A 21,418-nucleotide genomic window follows, 5' to 3' on the forward strand; every position below is an offset into this window, starting at 1 on the left:
CCTCCGTTCATGGTCACGTGGGACAACCGAGTACTATGATAAGCCTCCCGGCTCCTTTGCTACAGACTGAACCTTCGTCCACGTAATACCTTCTTATTTTATGAATGCTAGTAGTAAATAGTTTCTACCCGTTCGAACAAATTAGGGGACACGGTTTATGTGCAAGTGATGTCAATGGTTGGCATCAGAGACGCTTTCCACGCCGGCTACGCACAGCCCTGCCTTCATAAGCACCAGTGTAATGATTGCATAGAAATTCTTATATTTCTTTGCGCCCATGTGTACTGGTATCCCGACGTCACTGTAGAATGATCTCGTCTACATACTGTTCGCAAGAAATCTATAATACAGATCAAAGTATTTCGCGGACAGCAGTGCATATATGACGACAGCAGCGGGAAAATCTCAGAGAAACGATGTTCCACTTGATCCCTGAAGCATCATTATTGTCTTAAACGCAGTTACTTGTCACTTTAGTTCTAATTTTCTCGCCGATAAGTTCCCTCGTCCAAGTTGACGCGTAGCTGGAAACGAACCAAACGTGCATGGATAAACCGTTGGTACAATCATCATTATTACTTCAGGCGTTAATGCGTCTGTCAAAGCAAGGTGACCGTATCGTGTGTCTCTACATGGATTTTATCGAAGTCTGTCAAGGTAGGAATATACTACACAAAACGATGACACACTCAGTGACTAGAGGACGCAAGCTCAAGCTCATTGGCAATTTTATCATGCAAAATAGACAGTATGACCACAGGTGACTTTTAAAAACATTCAGAAGCGGTAACTCGATTAGGAACGTAATATATCTCACCACAAATATTGTCTGTGACGCCAGCTCTTGTTGCACCCCAGAACCGAAGACGCGGGCTTGAGCTGCATATCTGCTCATTTGCTGCAGGTGCAAAGAGAAATGAAATAAATGAAATTATTGACATAAGAAGCTGCTTGCTTCTTGAGGACAAAAAATATCATTCAATAATGTAGCGAATAGTTCAATGTAGGCGGGCGAAACTCAAAATTAAACGTATTGCCACGTGGTGGGGACAAATCAGGCTTAAAAAAACAGACTGGGAATAGAGATAACAAAACAGCGCGAAAACAAGTACGTGACAAAACCACAGAGGCACTGTCACGTACTTGTTGTCGCGCTGTTTATCCCCATTCATCATGCACCAACTAGCCCGCTAAAATGCTCCCTTGTTCTCTTCAACAGACTGAGGAAGAAAAAACTCTATTAGGCTGACTTTCGCTCGCAAGAGAATTAAGCAACTCGGCGGCGGCAATAGCAACATGCGTGCTTACCGGCCGTCGAACTATGAATGCCTGGTGCGCTCGTCAGCGCTAAATTTAATGTTGAATAATCATCGCCAAACCAGCCAAAGAAACCGGAAAAATTTGGAACAATACTGAAACAGCTGTGCTTGGCCACAATCATTCGATATAAATATATGTGCCTCTCACGCTACAACGTGATCGCCATCGGTTGAAAACCGCAAATAAATATTTCAACGGTTCGCTGCAATATGCACAGTGTATGCACGTTTCTTCAAGAGGTCCTGCTTCCGCTCACCAGTTCTCGGGCTTCTTCTTCCGAGACCTCCCCCGATGTCGGAAGGCACTCGAATGCGTCGAAGTAGAGCCACTGCCGGATAGGGGTAAACTTGCCGCTACAGGCCTGAAGAAGAAATTAATCAGAGGGGGAAAAAAACTGAAAAAGCGTTCACGTAATGCGGAAATTTCAATCTGATTACGGCCATGTGTAAGCGCTTCACTTGGAAGTCGCATGAAAAAGTATTGCTCCGCTGCAGGGCTCATTCCCCTGAGAACGAGAACGAGAATTTTGATCCCGGCTGCAGCGGCCGCTTTTAGAAGGAAACGAAACGTGCAAGCTGCGATGTCAGTGTACGTTAAAGAACCCCGGGTGATCGAAATTACCCGAGACGTTCACCACGACATCGCCCATGGCTTGAGTCTCTTTGGGACCAATAAGAAAACTTCCGATAGCACTGCAAAATCAGGGCCCATATTCCTAGTTTGCGTCGTTATCGAAAGTGTCGCTATCTCACGTGACCTCAAGTCATCTGGTTGGTGGAAACGCCGGAACATGATGTTATGTTGCCACCTCTTCCGGTTCCGTAGTGCCAACACCCGGTTCCGGCGTTTCGACCAATCCAATGACTCGAGGTCAGGGAGATAGCGACACTTTCGATAACGACGCAAACTCGGAAAACGGGTCCTGGACTGGAGAAATGAAAAAGACTAAGCATTGCTGCTGCAACGGTATATCGCGTGCCCGTTGTACAGCTTTTGCTAGCAAATCCAAGGCTCGTGCCGCACAGTGGAAATTTCCTTCCCTTGGCACACGTTTGTTGCAGTGATCCTACAAGTGTGGGATTAGACAGTACACCCTCGTTTCTGTCGCGTAGCGTTACTTGGCGCGTTGCAGCGCTCCTGCTAGTAGGGGAATGGCAGTACGGTGTCGCTCACCGTCACTCTTCTTACGTTGCCATGGAGACGGCAGGAACACTAGACAAGAACACGTCTATCGAAATCTCGCTAACAGATCTCGAGCACGAGAGATTTCCATCACGAGTCATGAAAGGATTTCGCCCTAATAATGGTCACATTGGCACCGATTGCAGTGGATCACATAACCGATGTTCGACGATTAATACACGGATTAAAATTACGTAACGATGACATAACTTAGTGCAAAGACGCGCTTACCGCTTTTCAAGCCCTTAACAGCTGGTGCTGTAGATTAAATATGTCCAACAAGTAAGTACGCTAGGGTGGCACGTCAACGACTGTGAGGTTGCTCTCTTAGTGATCTAGACGTATGATGTGGTCATTTGCGTACACAGCCCGCTGTAACCAATCTAACTTTTTGAGGCGTGAGAATGCTAACTACGACCGAATTTGAAAGCGCTCGCGCTAAAAGAGAATATTATTCCATATCCTAGGCTACTCGCAATCTTCGATGTAATATGGAAGGGCTAAAAGAAGAGAGGATTGTATTTTTTTTTTTCCTGAATGATGGAGGAAAATATGAGCGCACTTTAAAGAGCTCTGAAATGAGGGAATAATATGCAACTGTGATGAATGTCTCCTTGACAAAAAAAAAGAAGAAGAAGAAAGGAAAAATCGTTTTCCGTTCAGTATTGGCTCAGCCATTGCCAACCTTAAAACTAGTGGCTGTTTGAGTTGGTATCTTATGCTATATTCACGCAGCGCGGCCACTAAACTGGAAACGGGGCGACACCCCAAGTCGCCTTGTGTCTCCATCTTTGTCCATGCTTGTCGCGATGTGTAAATATAACTTTGCCAATCTGTCAGCTTGTCAGGTCGCAAGTAAGGCCTAAACGACAAATGCTGCGAGGTTCTACACTGCGTAATCACATAACGTTCGTATATAATCGCAAAGCTCACTTCACATAACGTTCATACTGAGCAAAATCTCATGGCTGTAGTTCCGGGCTAAAATACCATACTGTGACAAAGCTGTCGGAGACGACGTTTTTCCCTATGCAAGCTTCTTGTACAGCAAACACTTAAGAAAAATGCGGAGTCGATAAGCTTATAACAGATTACTCTCACCAACATTTACATGAGTCGAGGCTAATTAAAGCCAGATAAAGAACTGCTGACAGACGACGAACAGTAAGCCGTGTGTGGTTGAGCAATGCGGCGCGAAAAGTGTCTATGTAGTGTAGCTAGGTGATGACGGCGTACCTTCATGACTTCCTGGGCAGCAATACTTCCGATCACCGCCTGCATGGGACAGAGAGAGCCGGCCGACACGCAGGACAGCAGTGCAATCAGCTTCTCGTCAACCTCTTTCACAGGCGTCGCCATGGACGCGTTCTTCTGCTTGGCCAAGCGGGCCACCTGTGCAGCGTCCTCCTGCCATAGACCCAGGGGTTCCAAGATAAGCTTGCAAGATAAGCTTCTTTTTCTTGAGTTCCTTCCTCGCGTTCGATCATTCGCTAAATTTTGAAACTCCGCAAGGAGATGGTATCAGTAAAATTAACGTCCAGGTCAAACGAGCTCTTCAGCGGCGGCAGTGAGACAGCGCTTAAAACCACGCTCTTTAGCATCTTATCCGCGTAGTTTTACGACCCAGGTGAGGCGGCGTGGGATGGGTTAAATTAACAAATATAAACCTTACGGACATAATTAACGGTCACTGGTACGAGAACACACAACGCAGGGTTAAGTGTCGGTTCACCGTGATTTGTTGACTCCCCACAACATAAAAGCAACTTGACACCTACTTGCTTAGTGGCTTAGTGAACACTTTGGAATAAGGCGAATAATTCATACGGCGACGGAGTGTACTGTAAGTAAAAGTACTGCGAGCATCGTACCTTGTTCCAAGGATACGGCAATCTAGAGTGCAACTCGCGAAAAGCGTGGAGAGCCAGGAAGCCCAAATGCAACTGCGCTGGTCGATCCATTTTTGCGAAATCCGAGATGACAAATTCGGGTTCCGTTATCGATTGCTTGAAAGATTTCTGAAAAGACGAACAAAAAAAAGTAACCGGTCCTGAAAACAATCTATGCAACATGGCTGACGCAAAAATTAACAGTGAAATGCTAGATCCTAAGAGAAGGAGCTCAGTTCTCTCCAAGCTTCGTTTATTTCTTGTCCCCAAAATTCTCATGCATTCTGACTCATTCAGAGAAGCTTTGTAACAGCCTCCATTGATGTGGTTGGTTTTAGTATGGAGCTTCCATCGTCCTTTTAACACCGGTGAAAATAATAAAGAACTAGTTCGCAGGACCAGGCGCAATTCAAAAATTGCAACTCCCTCGATCTTCAAGCAGCTATGCGTCCCTGTTTTTAACTGCCTACGCACTGTGACACCTCTGCGTCTGCAGTGCGCACGAACAATGTGTGATATATCATTATTTGGCCACCACTTTCACCTGAATAAGAGCAAAAGTTCACCTAGATAACAATGCAGGTGCCAAATGTTTCTAAATAACGACGAATAAATGTTCCTTGTGTGGCGTACAATTCACACATGGCTACCTAGGAGGATACGCCATTCATTTCATTCAGTGGAACTTGAAAAAGGTTGACACGCTTATCCGATGCCTTCTTTCACAGCGAATAAGAAGCGGCCATTGTTGCCATTTTGAGGACGCTTAACGGTCGCATTGGTACATACCTAAATCACGACAGATGGCAAAAAGAAATGAGCGGAAAAGCGGGTTTGGCTTCGTAGAGAACGTATTTTGAAAGCACTTCAAATTTCCTCGAGCTTATTTCTAGTTGCTTTCTCGGAAGCGAAATGGTCACTCACAAAACGTATGTCCTTTGCAACCTTCACTTGCGTCGCCACACCGCCCATAACGTATTCGCCGAACTGGGTAGTATCTCCCACGGAGAAAGAATGTGGACCTGATTATAGCGCATAGAAAGGAATCATACAAAACGAAATTAGCACAACAGGGATTGCATGTGGAAACCATGTGTATAACTGGAACTTGGTACTGTAAAGTACTGCACTAGACTAACAATTAGTAAATTAGGAATCACAGCCACGGGCGCAAACACTCACTCAAAACTTTTATCTTCCTAGGTGGGCTTCCGTTGATCTCCGTCATGCCTTTCACCTCGGAAAAGGTCACGAAGTCCCCGTTTACAAATTCGTGCCTCATATCTTCAAGGCAAGTCACCACGCCTTTTTTATCCTGCAATGTCGAGGAAACCACCATCACAATCAATACAATTTCATATATCCTTGAAGATAATTTATTCGTTGCAAGTTCAGGAAGTCTCGTGAAGCAAAAAGTTTTCATAACGGCAAAAAGAATCCCATAACGCGCGTGTAGCACGTAAAAGTAAACCAAATTAAAGTCATCCAACCGAAATAAATTACAGCCAGACAAGCATGCTCCGCGAAAACTAAAGGCCGAAAAAATGACAAGGATAAGTTAAGTATAGAGATTTCATCAAACAACGGGTTCGCTTTCTGGCAGGGATTTAGAGCACTGAGTCAGGAGGAAAACAAAAACGTGCAGGGCAAAAACAAACAAAAAATCACCTCAAAAGGCAAATAACCTACGGCGAATTATCAATAGAAGGCAAATAGCACAAACATTTCTGGTGCGGCAGATAACAAGATATATTTTGAGAAAAAGCGCCAAATTTTGAATTAACCGTATTTAGTAATACTTTCAAGCAATTATTTTAACCTCGATTCTAACATTTATATAACTAAAATACGATTAACAGTGTTCCGAAAATTTTCGCTCAGTCACAGTAATGAAAAGAAGGCGTATTCAAAACAGGGCTGGACGTTGAGCTTTCCTTGAAGATGTAAACATATTCGACCCGAATATAAAATTTTCAGCAGTCTTGATACGTATTCCGTTCGAGGGCTAAATTTCTCTATAACGACAGGCGCGGCCTGTGTCCTTGATCAATGCAAATTTTTAGTCCCGACGTAAAGGTCCCTTGTGTTGACTGAACCTGCCATCTTTTTTATGTATAAACTAGGTAGCACGACAATGCTGCGGAGTTCTAGCCAGCTTCTTTTGCCACGCGGTAATAGCCACGTTACTATTTCTAAAGTACATAATCATTCAATATTAGTACATTCAAGCATATTTGTCGAAGCCGTAATATTGCGTCATAATGATCAAAATTGGAGCAATTTACCATACGCTTAATGTTTAGAGAAAATTTGGCCCTACTGAGTTAAATATTCATTTTATTCGTCTCGAAACTTTTCTGTACTTTGGACTATAATAGAACCATAATATGCCACGGGAGCTGGCATAGCAAGAGCTGCTAAGGAATACTTCAATATTTAAGCGAATGAATTATACGCTGTCTGCACCGGCAAACGAAAAGACTATATACATTTTCGGCCTCAGCATATTTTAGTCGGAGCGCAATAGCCACTTCACTTCGGTCGTTAGGAGAAATTTTCCGGAAGCTCAGTGAACCGCTAAAGATAACTACTCGACTATTCATCCCTTTAGGAGGTAAAGGAGCGAAAGCGGAAGTCGTACTGGCAAGAGTGACAGTACGCATCTGGAACTGACCTTGGTGATGGAAGCGATCAGAACAGACTGCGGCGGCTCTCCGTTCGTGTCAAGAACCCGGAAGTTGTCCCCGAAGTCGCAGAATATCTGCCTGTAGTACATAAAGAATAATGACCCCGCGGCACATGCATTCTAGTGCAGAAGACAAACCTATCTATATTTGGGCCTATATTGAACACTCACATCTGGACCTTTACTATACCTCTAGGCACGTCTTTTCTTTCAGATGCAAAAGCATCATTCAGTGCTGAATATTTGGGAGTTTCTCCCACCTCTTTGACGTGGTGGGGATGCCGAGTAGTCATAGGTCGTCTGGTTCATTTATTTCTCCTTGTTTAGTTTTTGTTATTCTTTTCACCTTTAGTGTGCTACAAAAGCGAACTTTTGATAGATGGTTTGAGGGTTATTTTAAAAGGCACGTAATGCTTCGTTTGTTTCTACAAAACATCTAACCTGTTGATGTCACAGTGTAGTTGCCGAAATGTCCGGTGATGACAACTGTCATCCATTTTGCACCCTTTTTAACTGAGATGTACAGTTTCTGTGGAAGCATTATTGCTTGCGATTAGAAAATGGTAATTCATCGATCTAGGCCACTTTCGGTTTCTGCCAAGTGTCGCTAGGACAAAGGCTACTTCATGTACCCAGCGAGTCCCCTGGTGTCGGCCACTATGACTGCGATGTTGTTCCTGTGAGCGAACTCCGCGAGGTCCTCTTGTACTGCCAGCGGAGTCTGCGTCAGCACTAGCACCTGTAAAGGAATTTGAGCATAATAGTGTGTAGCTCGAGCTGATAAGCCGGCGTAATGATGGGCAATGGGTAAGCATGGAATGGGCTTGGTGATCTACACATGCCCTCGAATTTAGAGGCACGCTCACGTGTGTATTCATTCCTCCCTCTTGAGTTAAAGGTTCACGTATCTATTCTTTTCTCTCCGACAATTGCACCACCAGCCGCCGTGGCAGTGAATAACGTGTTCAGCGTCTGATAACGAAGTCGCCAAGAGATCAAATTCCTACTGCGGCAGCCGCATATCGGCAGCAACAAAATGCAAACGATCGAAAGCAATCCAGCCTGAGCCCCAAACCTCGGCGACTCGTTAGTTCAGTCTCCTCCTGAACCATCCCTTCACTCAAAAGCCCGTGTATGGTATGTTATGCTATGTTATGCTAAGGTGGTACATCGTGCTATGGTATGGTAGGATAAAGTATACGATATGGTACGGTATGGTATTTGAGGGATAAAGTAACAACACAAAACTGAAACAAAACACTAGACCGACGCAGGACAAGTGGTATGGTATGGTACGGTATGATATGACCTGTATTGTGACGTTTCACGTCCTGGAGCTACGTATGAGCTACGACGGTGGCTATGGAAAAGAGGTAGTGATTAACTTCATCAGAGTGTTCAATTTTTATTGCAAAAGCCATACTACTCTAGGTTTCGAGCCCTCAGCGTAGCGCGGCTGGTATACCACGTCTTACCCACGTGACGCTGTGACGTCACACCCCACATGACACTAGGGTGAGAGCTAGGCGACCAACCAAGCGGTCGGCAAGAGCCGCCAACTTGGGTCTCTCGTTTCACATGGGACGGTTATGTCAGAATCAGCTTGCTAGGACCCTGGCATTCACGTTACCCCTATAGGCCACTAAGGCACGTTCATACGGCTTGGTTAAAACGGGATTTTATATATGGGCTGAGGAAGAAGAAAAAGAGAAGAAGGAGAACGCTTGGTCACCAGCAGCTAATGTTTTCGCTCAATATTTGGTTCAGCAGCGTTGAACCCTTGTAATTTTTATTCACAGTGCACACAACGCTGTCGACAAATTTGATGAACACATCCGAGCCGCCTTCATAGGTATGGCGCGAAAGCCTTAATGGCTCCCGTTCGCGACTCCTCTTGCGGATTATCCTTCCGTTAGATGCTCATTGCTAATCGCTTATTCGCTATCTCTAAATGTGTGCCTCTGCTTTCTCACATACAAAAAGTACACAATCCGAATCTACCCCGTTATGTGACAGGCTACCCACCGCTTTAATCAAGCACCACATGTGTGTCTGCGTGGCACAGGGGCAGCGTGTCTGCAGGGATTCAGTGTTGCGAAAAGGGTTTGAGCCACATCTCAGCTCCTCATGTCAAAGAAGCTGCATGTATTGGCAGCTCTTGTACTAGGTCATGTCATGCGGTCGCGTGATGTCACATAACCTGTCGGCCGGTCAGTGTTCGGCCGTGTCACTTGCCAACTACCACCTGCCGGAGGCATGTCCGTAATTTTTTGCTCAACGCCGGCGCCGAGAAATCCAACGCCGGATTTTCTGTAAAAGTGAAGCCTTAAGAGCAGTGGCGTTAAAACTGAATTGTTCAGCAATCCTTCAGAAATGCTTTTAAAAATTCCGTTTTTCACGACTGTGCATAATGACGAAACGAATAAGGTCAAAGGTAGAATCGTAATTATTTAAAAAAATATGTATATGCGGAGTTCAGCTCGCTGCAGGCGCTCAAATTACTGCCCATAATAGCAGCTCTGTGTGAGAAGACGTTACCACAATGCCGGCCGCTACAGTGGGCAAGTGTTTGGAGAAAACACGGAGATGGAAAACGGAAGAGCTACAGCTTTCACTCTGGAGTCTTTACTTTAACGATAATTATCCTGCTCGGAAGCCGATGCGTTTGTCTACGAAGTTTGCGGACGGGCGCATTCAGCTCTAAAGCCCACTGCTGTAAAGCTGAGACTTTTATGCTGAGTACGGCTGCGCACTACGAGTCTTTAATTAAAGGCCTTCCGTTCCCAAAGGCCTCGGAGATGTCAGAAGTGTCCTCGAGGCCGGACAAATGTTCTATATTACGCTATTAAAAAATAATTTGATTGTTTCTGCACTTCAACTGCGACAGTGTTTCAATGTCTCTGGCCACACAGACCGTGGCCAGGAGACAAAATCTCGCTGATGGTGGACAAAGTTCTATGGAGGCGAAAATTAGGCACAGCCTTATACGTTGCGAGACGTCATGGCACATTCAAGGCCCAGGTGGTCGACACACATACCGAGCCTCGTATAACGCCGCGTGCCTATCACGTGCCGAACACGTCTGAATTTTTATTATTTTTAGCTAACGGACAAGAAGTTAGTCCATGGCATTTCCTCTTGTTTTTAGGAATGTAAAAACCTGAAACAAATCTACAGTTTTGTGTTCTGGAAAGAGCAAGCTGCAGGTTGTGGGAGAAATTCGTTTTTTGAACTTAAAAATACAACTGTCTACTCTGAACGATTCTCTACACAGAAGTTTTATATTTCATGAGTTTGAAGAATGAGTATGAGTCCGTAGCTCTACCAGATATCTCAAAAAGGCATGCAACCACTTCAACAATAATTCCTTGATGTTTAGGTGGCCTTAATTCGCTCAGATACCTGATAATTAAATGTAATGTTTATGTCAATACAACCACTTTGTGTGCCACATGATCTTTAGTTTACTCTATGCCGGCTTCGCACACTTCTATTGAAGAATGTTTACCTTCTGAAAAGTGTAGCATTGTGAAGCACTTGTAACGTCTACATCAGCTCTTTTGTTACCGCTTTCACAGAAGTGTCTCAAGAGACTACGTGGCTCGGGACCCTCTATATTCTTATCCTTCTTGTGTTATAGCTGCCAGATATCGGTTACGATATCTTCTACAATGGCTTTACTGCGCATCTGAACTGCACCACTTTCATTGTGATAAGTGAGTCCGAGTTGGCGATACTGTTTTTAAAGCCCTCTTACAATACGTACCTAATTGCGACGCATGAAACCTAAAGCATTCTGGGGAAGTAGTTCGTACTTCTTTCTACCCGTTTTCTTTTTTTTTTTTCGTACAAGTGCCCTTCAGACAAAACTGCTCTTCTTTAACAGTCTGTTTAGAGTGCAGTGTATTCTTCGTATACATTTTCTAATGGAAATTCTCGTAATATGAATATATGGTGTTCGTTTCCTACATTTTTTTCAGTAACCATGAACTGAGCTCATATGCGCCGCATGTGGTAGTGCATATAATATATCTAGTTCACAGGCCCATTATCTTCCAGCCGAGCTATCAACGGCCGGATAGCTCACGCTTAATAACCTCCGCGTATTCGCGCAGCACGTTCTCTTTCAGCTTTCAGTGAAAACAAATAAAATTCACTCACGCTGAACTGCTTGACGAATTCCTCTGTTAGCGGTTCCGTGTGAGCCGACACTCTCACGTATTCATTGAGCTGTGCCAGTGGTGCCTCAGAAGCCTTTGCTCTGTTTTGGCGCAAGGATGCCTCGCTCAGGTAGTACTGGAAAAAATAAATGCACATAGGATTAGTGCGATTCATAAGATACATCATGCGTTAGCATTGGAGCTCTCCTGGACAGAGCGTAGCAGACCGAGTGAGCGAGTGGGGTGATCTAATCCATCAGTCACCGTATGACCTGCCGCAAACCTCTCCGCTCGCTCTAACCAACCCAGCAATCACAGCGACACGCTGTACCCAATCCCCACTCTCCCCACCCCATGACTAATTGGCCACCATAATTTCGTTCTCGCCATCTCCCCCTCTCTCTCCTTTGCTTTATTTGAGATAACGAGCAAACGAATTAATAAGATGGATGGCATCGCCCATCGATGAGCCTCAAATTTGAGGCTCACCGGTGGGCGATGCCATCCATCCATCTTAGTCAGCTACCCACAGAACATAAGGCAACGGAATGTTTTCATGGTGGTCTTTCTGCTAGCTAAGCTAAGTCAATGGCTTTATTTTGGGCTAGTTATGACGTAGAATCTTATAAAAGGAATCAAAGCCAGCACGTTTGGAACAAGCGTATGGCTTACACATAGCTAGCGCATGCGAAAACCGTTACAACGGGAATCCAAGATTTCGAGGAAATTTTCAAATCTATTCACTAAGTGATTCTTACACTCAGTAATCGTCAAAAGCCAATTAACCTTAGGAAAGAAGATGAGGTGGTGTTTTTTTTTTTCCACTGCGAGGGAAAAAGCTTCGTCTTCAGTGGCATGCATTCTCACTCTCTACGAGCTACTAAGGCGCAGTGCTTTGTAACCTTCATTACGTTTTGTTTTCGTATGTTTATGACGTCATGGTTTTAGCAACGAAAACAGCGAAAGTAAAGTTCTAATCGGGGGCACGGCCAAACTGGGCGTGGAGTCATCGTTAGCCACTCTGTACTGTTCCCGCATCTAGTCCAGCCGTACGTGTCACCGAGGTCATGAGCAGAGAGTTCTTCGTTCTAGCACCATTCATAATTTTCTTGAGATTTCTTTGTAGCACGCCTTTTTATAATGATCATCATAATTTGTAGGAATATTTTTATGGTTATTTACATTTTCAATGGCCTATAGTAGAATACAACGTTTAAAAAAAAAAAGTTGCTCACTACAGGCCACGATACGCGGCGTGGGTATACCACTGCACTGAGTGGTAAGGGAAATCAGTTTTTGGCCTTCGATTATATCAAACATACCAAGGGTAACGAAATTCTTGAGCTTACAAGTTAGTATAATTTCTATATTAATTAAGCTAACAGGAAAAGCTTTAACCGTAACTACTTTAACCGTAACCTAACCTGCTTAGTAGCATTTGGGTGGTCAGCGCAACAAATGATTTAAACACGCGTGCAAAATACAAAGATAGAAAACAAAAAGACCAACCTGCGAAGAGAGGTCGTCGAGGGTGCACAAGGCCTGGTCGTGGAGGGTGACAGACTTGACGCCGCCCAGGATGATGTTTTTTGCGATCTCGACTCCAAGTCCCCCCATGCCACATATGAGTACGTCTGACTGGGCCATCCGGACCATCGCGTCACGCCCGAGTACGTAGCTGCAGAAAATGTGTTAAGCGCGCTCCTGACACACAATTCTAGGATCGAACCAAATTGTTAGTAAGAGACACGCATTTTGCTTTGCAGCCATAACTTTACGGCAGACATTTGTAAAATTCAGCGTCAGGCACAGCTGCCCGAAACAGTACAGCTTGTCCGACGGGCTCCCAGGCAGCAGCGAAGTAGGCGGCCGCAATGGGCATCGAGTTGCCTCTAGCAATTTCTCACTAGATAGCTAATGAGAACTTGCGGACGGCATCGCGCGATAGCAATGGCCTCTGTGGCCGCGTCTTTTCCCACGTAATATTATCCCCCGCCTCACGCTAAGCTCTACTCTGCATTGGTAACCGAGTGCGCGTTGAAATCCCGGAACAGAAATGTCGCAGTCATTGACCACACATAAAGAGGGCACGCAAGGCCCATTCCTTATCAACAGAACGGGTCACCGAGGTTCCCACCGCAGCTGTTATTGGACCCCAACACCAAACCCCAAACACCTTGCAGTGAAGGCGCCTCAAAAATGTATCGTTTCCGCTATTCGTTTCCGCTAATACAGTCCGCTAATACGGTCCAGTCCTCAGTTTTGCGGAAAATGCAGAGTCCTTCCTCCTGTCCTTATCTCTATGACCTTCTGTGTACAGCAGAAAGCCTGTTTGTCATATGCAGCCAGCCACCGCCGACGCATCGCGAATAGGCAAAAAAGGTATAAAAAAGAAAAACTCGTCCAGTGAATTGTCTGGCGTATCCATAGATCCTTTTCAGAGAACACCTTACTAGAACCACAGGAAAGCAGTTTGTAAAAACGTTAAATCGCAAATTTAAACCTCCCAAAGTGGCAAACGGGATACGAGGAACACCTTAGTGGTGGGCTCCGGAATAATTTAGACCACCCGGCGTTCTTCAACGTGTAGGCACTCAGTTTGCTGAAAAGCCTGTTAATTTCCCGCGTGTTGATCCGAGCTGAACGTGCAGTGGGCTGAGACACTGCGCTCGCCTAATCAATAATTACTGACAACTAAGGCATCTTAGGTTCCGTACACATAATTAGATGACGCAACGCGTCCCAGAAATCACTTTTCTTCGGCAATCAAGAAACTTGTCGCCTTCTTGTCGTGGTACCAGACTGTCACCTATTCCAGCACATTAAATTGCAATAAAATAGCGACAAGTGCTGCATCAGAGACTGAGTCCTCTTCTCTCCTTCCGCTCGCATGCCGAATCGTTGAGTCCTCAGCGCTGAGCTTTTCGAGAGTTACCAAGGACCAATCGGCATTTAGGTCAGAACTTTTCAACACATCAGTATAATATTCGAACTCCTGCTCCCCTCCAGTACGATCGTTAAAGAATCTGACTGACCTGATGTCATCTGCGAGATATAAGATATTTCCGCACAGTTGCGTGGTTCCTGCAACAACTGCGACGACGCTGATGATACCCCTCGTAGATAATATGTGCAGCCACGGTCGCCATAGCTCAATGGGTAAGAGCAGCGCATGTTACGTGCTGAAACCGTGGTTGAGTGATCACAGGAAGTGCGCAATCTGAAAGCTCCTTCAAATTATATGATCTCGAAAAAATTGCCAAAATATTTTATAGCACCTCTGCATCGCCAAGCTTGGTTGTGCACACTCTCTATCTTTCTTTCAATGAGCCAACGTTGCCGCCTGCCAATATTACCACAATGAAGGCCTGTACTTCAGCCCCAGAAAACTTACAGCTGCCGAGAGTAAAGGCTCTCGTCAATCTCGGGCTGGCCACCTGTCGAAGATCCGGACTGGGTCTCTTGTCCCTGCACACAAGTTGTGCTGAACTTCAATCCGCTCTGGCGTCATCCTGCAGCTTGAGCGATCAATGACAGTATAAAACGCTGACAAAGTTAGTAGTCTGTAAGAAAACATATGGGTATTTCATGGGTAGCCACGAGAGAGTCTCTCTGAGATTAACGGCGTCTGCCTCTGTCGGCGTTGGCAGCTTGGTTTTGTAGCGAAAGCTTCACTAGGCTAGTCAGCAGCGCATTTCGGGTACGCGTCGCTAGTCGCTACTGCACATTCGCCGTAACCATGGAAATTAGTTGCTTTGGGCCACAGAAGAATGGGAGAAGAAAAAGAAGGGAAGAAAGAAGAGGGAGAAGAAAAAGAGGCCGGTTAAATGGCGCAAGAAGATTCGGAAGACACCAAGAAGAAGACAAAGGAAGAGACAGGAAGAGAAATAAGAGGCAGAAGAAAATGAAGCCGGTCAAATTGGGCAAGAAGATTCGGAGGACGGCAAGAAGACGCGCTGAGTCGCCGATAACACCGTACGGTTTGAACCAGTGCATCGGTGACGAGAACGTTCGAGTTGGACTTAAGGAACAATCCCCTTGGTAGCTTTCGCTACGCATATACAGGCTTAAACGAGTTTAGGCGCCATCAATTTTTTTTTAATGAAAACTTGATCAGTCACCTTCCGCCTACAGAGTTCGTTGCCTGCTTGGGTCTGAGATGTTTAAGTACTCTGTGTCCTAAACCGGTGTGTGGTGGTAGAGATATGCTGTGCCTTTCGCTGGGGGGTGGGGCGAAAAGTAAGTTTTCCAGCAAGGTATCTCTATGCGAAAACAACGATTAACTGATTTTAAAAGCGCTAAGGGCAGCTTGTCAGCAGAGTGCCACGAATGTCGTGTTTTTTTTTTTTTTTCTGGTATGTAGAGAGCCCTGGGCAATTTTTTAGACATTTCATCCCAAGAAAAGCCGAACAATAGGCAGGAGAATCCTGTACCCATCGGAAAATCGGTGAGCGCTGGGTGGCACTGGGAACCAAACCCTCACCTCCCAAATGTGAGAAGCCATGCTGAGGCCAATATTCAGCTGATCGCTCGGCTTCATTTTCTTCAACTCGCTTTTCTGTCACAATGATATTGCCTAGCATCATTGTGCGTAGCTCACCTAGCATACAGCGCCTGATGCCATGAACTGCGCCTCTCTTCGGAGGAAAATGAGAAGTGAATAAATTAAGGACTTGTGCGCAGAGAATATAAGCAAAAGCCGCAGAGAAATGACATCTTAATTAACGTGTTCACAATGTCCCTCAATTTCCGAACCCCAAGCGGGGATGCACCGGGGGAGTCACTTGTAGTAGTTTCCGGTGCATAACGCCTCTAATGCTGCGGCGACCGTGTCGATGGCGTACAGGCGCGAATATTCCCTTTACTGTTGGGGGCATCGACATTTGCTACAGCTGTTGATTTCCCGCTAGGAGTGAGGTAGATGGCCGTAGCGTCATGGAAATAGGTCGGCACCATCTGCCAGAAGCCTGTCGAGAGAAATTTCGCCGATTTGTTCTCTATTTGTATCTGCTTTTAATGAAGTTAAGAGAACTGTGGTTTATGCATTCCTTCGTGTGCGTGACTGAAGTATAAGCCCACAGAAACTGGCACGGGGCTGACGCTAGCAAGAACGAGGTGTCGAGGCATTGTTAGACTATATAGTAGGGTTAACGTATAGCAACATGTGTTACACACGTGTTGCTCGCGGTGTATAAAACCTGGAGCAAACAGTACGATGGCGTTTTTGAATCGTTAGTACTTTCGCCGCAATACGACAAATCGCTGCGAGCACTGGTACTCACATCCTTGTTTCCAGAAGAGGCATCGAGGCCATCTTCAGTACGGGCCCTCTTGGTAGGCGGACTCAGATCTTCCTCCTCCTGGTTATTGGGGTCGGTTGTCGAAGCCATACTCACGCTAGGTGCCTCAGGGCCCCGCTTCTGCCACCCGGCCGGCGACGGAGTTCGTGTACTCGCGCTGGGGCTCCCTCCGGCAATGCCTGGCGGCGGTGCGGCGGCGACAGGAGCCCCGGAGTCGCGGCTTCGGCGAAGAGATGGCGGCCTCCTTGCGGCCTGCCCCCGCTGCTTCTTGTCCACCTCGTTCTGTGCACGCGCAAGGCGGGGCGCACGTTCTCACTTCGGCGTACGCAGCGCCTCCCCGAATATTTGGAATAAGAGTTTCACTAAATTACTAAGAGTAATATTATTTTCAAAAATTAACCTAACAGAGGTTTTTGTCTTGGAAGAAGAAAACAGTAAATCTGAACTTAAACTGTGTTATCAGTAGTCATAAACGAACGGGCACCGCTGTAAAATGGAGCTACGGAAAGAAAGAATAAGCTAGCGGTGAAATCTCGAGAACAGTAGCTAACCGTTTTCTGCCACAAGTCACGCCAGCGAAAAGAAGAAGGAACAGAAGAGTGAAATAGCAAACGTAAGTCATTTATAAACAAATCCCAATGAAACATTACTCACACCCCATGCAAAAGGGAAGAGTATACGCTACTGAAGGCAGTCGAGTCCTAATTGCGTCCATCTAAACTTACGAAATGATCCAGCAGCTTAGTGAGAGCTTAAAGAATTTTCATTTAAGAGCAGGCAGTGTTACAAATTACAGATTCAGTGTTACAAATTACAGATTTGAGCAGTTTGGGCATGCGCATTAAGGTTGGGGACTGATGAGAAGGGGGGGGGGTTGGGGGGGGGCAGCACTGAAGAGTGAATTTGAAGAGACGCCGTGGAGAAATATGTCTTGCATGCGCCTCGTGTTCAAAAGGAACGAGGTTCGGATTTTGATGCTGCGAAATTAGAAGTTACTAGAAACGTTTACGGAAAAGAAACATTTATGAATCCTAACTACCTTCTTCCACCAATGGGAGAATAGGAGGTGGACGTAGAAGGGCCCAATTGCGGGACTAAGAACGAAATGAACATTATACTCTACGCTCACCCAGACATCATGTAGGATGTGTAAGTCCTCAGAGAAGCGCGATGCAGTGACCATAGTGTGATAATTAAGGTCTTGAATTAGTCTAAAGTTGAACAGGAAGCTGAAGAAACCAGTAAGGAAGAATCCCATCAACAACTTGATGGCAATGGAGAAAGTAGGTGAATTCAGTAACTCACTCCAATATAGTCGGCTTTAACTGAGGGCTAGTGGTCGAGAAATGAATGAGATCTCACAACTATCGTTGAGGCGCGCCCTGTAGAAGCAAGGAAGTAGAACAGTGATACGATCATCTGTCACCCATGTGGGAGGTATGAGGTTTGATCCACAGCCAAAAGGGGCTCAATGGGGATGCAATATATACAAACTTTCCCCTGGCTCATCTGGAATGAAATGTTTGGGAAATGTGTCTTTGGTCCTACATTGGGCTAAGAAAAGTATCACAGCGCGCTTTACCGCTCAAGGAACATTTTGGTGCGCAACGGATAGATTTCCATCGAGGGAAGAGTGAAGTGCCCCAAGGCACTTTTCCAGGCATCTTAAAAGCTGAGCAGTGGGTTTTACAAACCTTTCCAAAATGTGAATCCAAGCACAGACTCTATCTCTTCACGGACTCGTCTCGCGCGTATGAAGTGTGCAGACGAGTGACCTCGAGTTGTTCAACGTAGCCTAAAATAACCGGTGATTTATTAGCGACATTTGACGACCTAAATCTCAGGCAAGACATTAGAGCGACGATTTTTTGGTGTCAGCACACGCAGGCATTAAAGGCAACGAGTGGGCCAACAGCGAGGCGCGAGCAGCAGATGCAAAGTATCAACCGCGCCGAACGCACTTTCCCCCATGGCGGGTACCAAAACCTGCCCGTTGGAGCCCTCCACCTCCAAAGCAATCGCAAGGAAGCAACGTCACTAGGCCCTCGAGCACCTCCGCAATGGAAGAGAGTAACGCGCCGAGGAACAGGCGCGCCCCATTCCCCCTATGCCGGAGGAGTTATCGAGGGCCGCGCAGACATTAGTCCGCCGCCTTGCAACGAAAGCTTCATTAACCCCGTCATTGAGACAAAAATTATTCCACAAGGACCCCGACAAAGAGATGTGCCGTTACTGCCGAAGTCCAGCGACCGCGGTCCATATCGTATGGGACTGTAAAGAGTATTCTGACATTCGATTCAGGGCTCTCGCCGAAATTCCATTTGCCATCCGCCCAGCCAGCTGCATCGGCTGGGTCCTTCCGCTGTCTCTCGACAACGCAGTCGTCGCTGTGCTCTGGGCAAAGCTCGGAGAGTTTAACTTAGGCCTCAGATCAAAGCTTTATGGCAGATGCCAAAGACAAACCAGCACCCGCCTCGGCCGCCGTCACTGTGGTGGGGCCAGATGCCCGCACAGACGTCAAAAGCACAAGTGCATGACTCAGAGCTGCCAATAACGTGTTTCAATCAACTCTGAAGGGCTGAGCTACGGACCGGGTGAAATCTTGTACCGATAAGAAAACCGGTGAATGGCCAAAGGCATGCACTGGGGATTGAACCGAGTACTTCCCGAATGCCAGGATGATACTTTGCCACAAGGCCACCGCTTCGGCCTCACATCCCTGTAGTGAACCTTATTCTGTGCCAGCTGCGGCCAACTTATCCCAGCAATCTTCGTAGTTTCATCCGCCCATCTGACCTTGACATTCTTCCCATGCTTGACCTCTCTTGGCATCCACTTCGTTACCATTAAGGACTATTGCTTACCTTCGTGTTACATGCGCTGCCCACGCTCACCTCTTTCAACACTAACTCACGTACGTTCTGTAATCCGTATTGCTGTCTTCCTGTATAGGTTACACCTATACTTCCCTTTTTACAGCTTGCAAAGAAACGGGGCTCAATTCAAACGGAGGACGATTTAAGTGGAATAATTTTCATTAGCCTCCGCGTTCCTGGCCCATAGGTGACTACTCGCGATATACAGTTGGTAGATACCTTTTTCGTGAGGAATACTGGTAGACCGCCATCCATTGTCTGAGAGTACCTGCCAAATGCGCTTACTCCCATCGATATTCTTCTAGCTCCCTCACTTTCGTTGCCCGCATTTGCGGCACGTCGCTACCCGTCCTAAGTAGATGCATTCTACAACCACTTCCATTGTCTCGCTGTCTGTCGTAAGCTGCCGTCTTTTACCGACAGGTTTGGGCGTTACTTTGTAATTCACGCTTTGAGTGACTAATGAGGAAAGCGGCTCGATGGCTGCAGGCGCCTCCGTTTATTGAGGCAGGCCCGGTAGGCCTGGCTGGTCAGTCCGCGGAGGAACCGATGACGTGGCGCTGCTGCCTCGCTCTATTGATGGGGTAGTTTTCTGGTGCACGAGCGCTCGAGCTTATGCCACCAACTTCAGCGTCTTCGTCTGCTGCGCGAGCAGCGCCGCAAAAACATTTAGACTGTCGAGGTCGTCGTACATGCTTTGTGATTCTTCCAGAAGTTACTTAGCAAGGCAATATCACCAGCGAACTGGAGACCACCAAAATATATTCTCCATTGATTTTTATCATCAATTCTTCTCAACCCAGGCCTCTGAGCACCTCCTGTAAACAAGCGGTGAATAGCACTATAGAGAAATCATGTCTTATTGTCGTACAACTTTCCTGATATTGGGACTTCGTCACTTTCCATATGGATAACTACGGTGGTAGTGTAACTGCTATATATATGTTGCAGTACCATTACGTAAGCTCAAGGTCCCTTACATCATAAACAGAACCCTCGAAATCATTCAACAGAGCTTGTCCAAGAATGAACGGTGCCCCTTGAGCCAAGCTCTCAGTATCTGCCTTGGTGATCGCCAGCAAACGAAGCGCTAAAGCTGTGACAGCAGTTCAGTCATGCGAAGTGTAGTGCGAAAGTCAAGCTTGAACTTGCATCTTGTATAGCTTGTATCGCAGTAATACCAGCAGTAGAAGAATTTTGAGCGCTACCTTCTTATCACAGTGATCACCTTCCATGGAATGTACACTCACCGTCAAAAATTTATAAAAGGCTTCTCCGTGGAAAGAAAAAAGATATAAATTCTGCGCCTTCAATATGTGCTGTTTTATATGGTATAACTGTGCAATGTGCAATTCGTACAATGTCATTCAGGTTGCATACATCTCCTTTAGAATGCATTGAAAGACTGCAATAATTTTCTCTAAAATTTCCTTACATTTACAGTTAACTGGGGATGTGCGTCAAAGACATGACGATTTTTAGCAGTTCCGCTGCTGTTGACAAGCCATGCAAGAAGTGTTAGCAGCGAGTAGACAACCGCTCACATTAAAAAGGAAGTTTCCTGCCTGCATGGTCATCGAATAGGCTCAGTTACCTGAATGTACAGGATCCCTGGGCCAGGGCTCAGTCAGTAGAGCACCGAATGCGGCATCCGGAGACCATGAGCTGAGTTCAGAATGAATGCGGTACTAATTTTACGTTAGTCAGCTCCAAATATTAACAAATCACCCCCTGCTTTCTTCGGTTTCGGTGACAATTGGCATATTTATAGGCCTCATAGTACCGGCGTGTAAGCTATATTGCTACTGAAACGAGAGCTACGTCATTTACTCCACAAGGAAACTTGGAAGACGCTTAGGCTCTGCCTCGAAAGCGGAATGTGAGAGCGGAATCAGACAACGACTAGATGGTATTTACGTTCCTTTCTTTTTAATTTTTTTTTCATAATGACATTTACTTTCAATGTCAACGTCACTTTGTACGAAATTTGTACGAAAGTCCCACT

General features: G+C 45.9%; 1 protein-coding gene across 1 annotated transcript in view; it reads right to left on the reverse strand.

Moving 5' to 3' along the window:
* LOC146190459 (ubiquitin-like modifier-activating enzyme 1) overlaps positions 1 to 17,720 on the reverse strand; it is a 48,036-nt gene extending 30,316 nt beyond the window's left edge. The window contains 14 exon segments of the mRNA XM_084600164.1: positions 818 to 890; positions 1,577 to 1,588; positions 1,590 to 1,681; positions 3,739 to 3,909; positions 4,374 to 4,520; positions 5,316 to 5,413; positions 5,574 to 5,706; positions 7,066 to 7,156; positions 7,710 to 7,816; positions 11,239 to 11,373; positions 12,747 to 12,915; positions 14,632 to 14,705; positions 16,520 to 16,819; positions 17,667 to 17,720. Coding sequence (XP_084456290.1) covers positions 818 to 890; positions 1,577 to 1,588; positions 1,590 to 1,681; positions 3,739 to 3,909; positions 4,374 to 4,520; positions 5,316 to 5,413; positions 5,574 to 5,706; positions 7,066 to 7,156; positions 7,710 to 7,816; positions 11,239 to 11,373; positions 12,747 to 12,915; positions 14,632 to 14,705; positions 16,520 to 16,819; positions 17,667 to 17,720 — 1,656 coding nt within the window.
* Positions 17,721 to 21,418: the final 3,698 nt, after the last annotated feature.

This window comes from Amblyomma maculatum, chromosome 4 (assembly GCF_055883805.1).
Source record: "Amblyomma maculatum isolate TAMU_Amacu chromosome 4, ASM5588380v1, whole genome shotgun sequence".
Taxonomy (NCBI): domain Eukaryota; kingdom Metazoa; phylum Arthropoda; class Arachnida; order Ixodida; family Ixodidae; genus Amblyomma; species Amblyomma maculatum.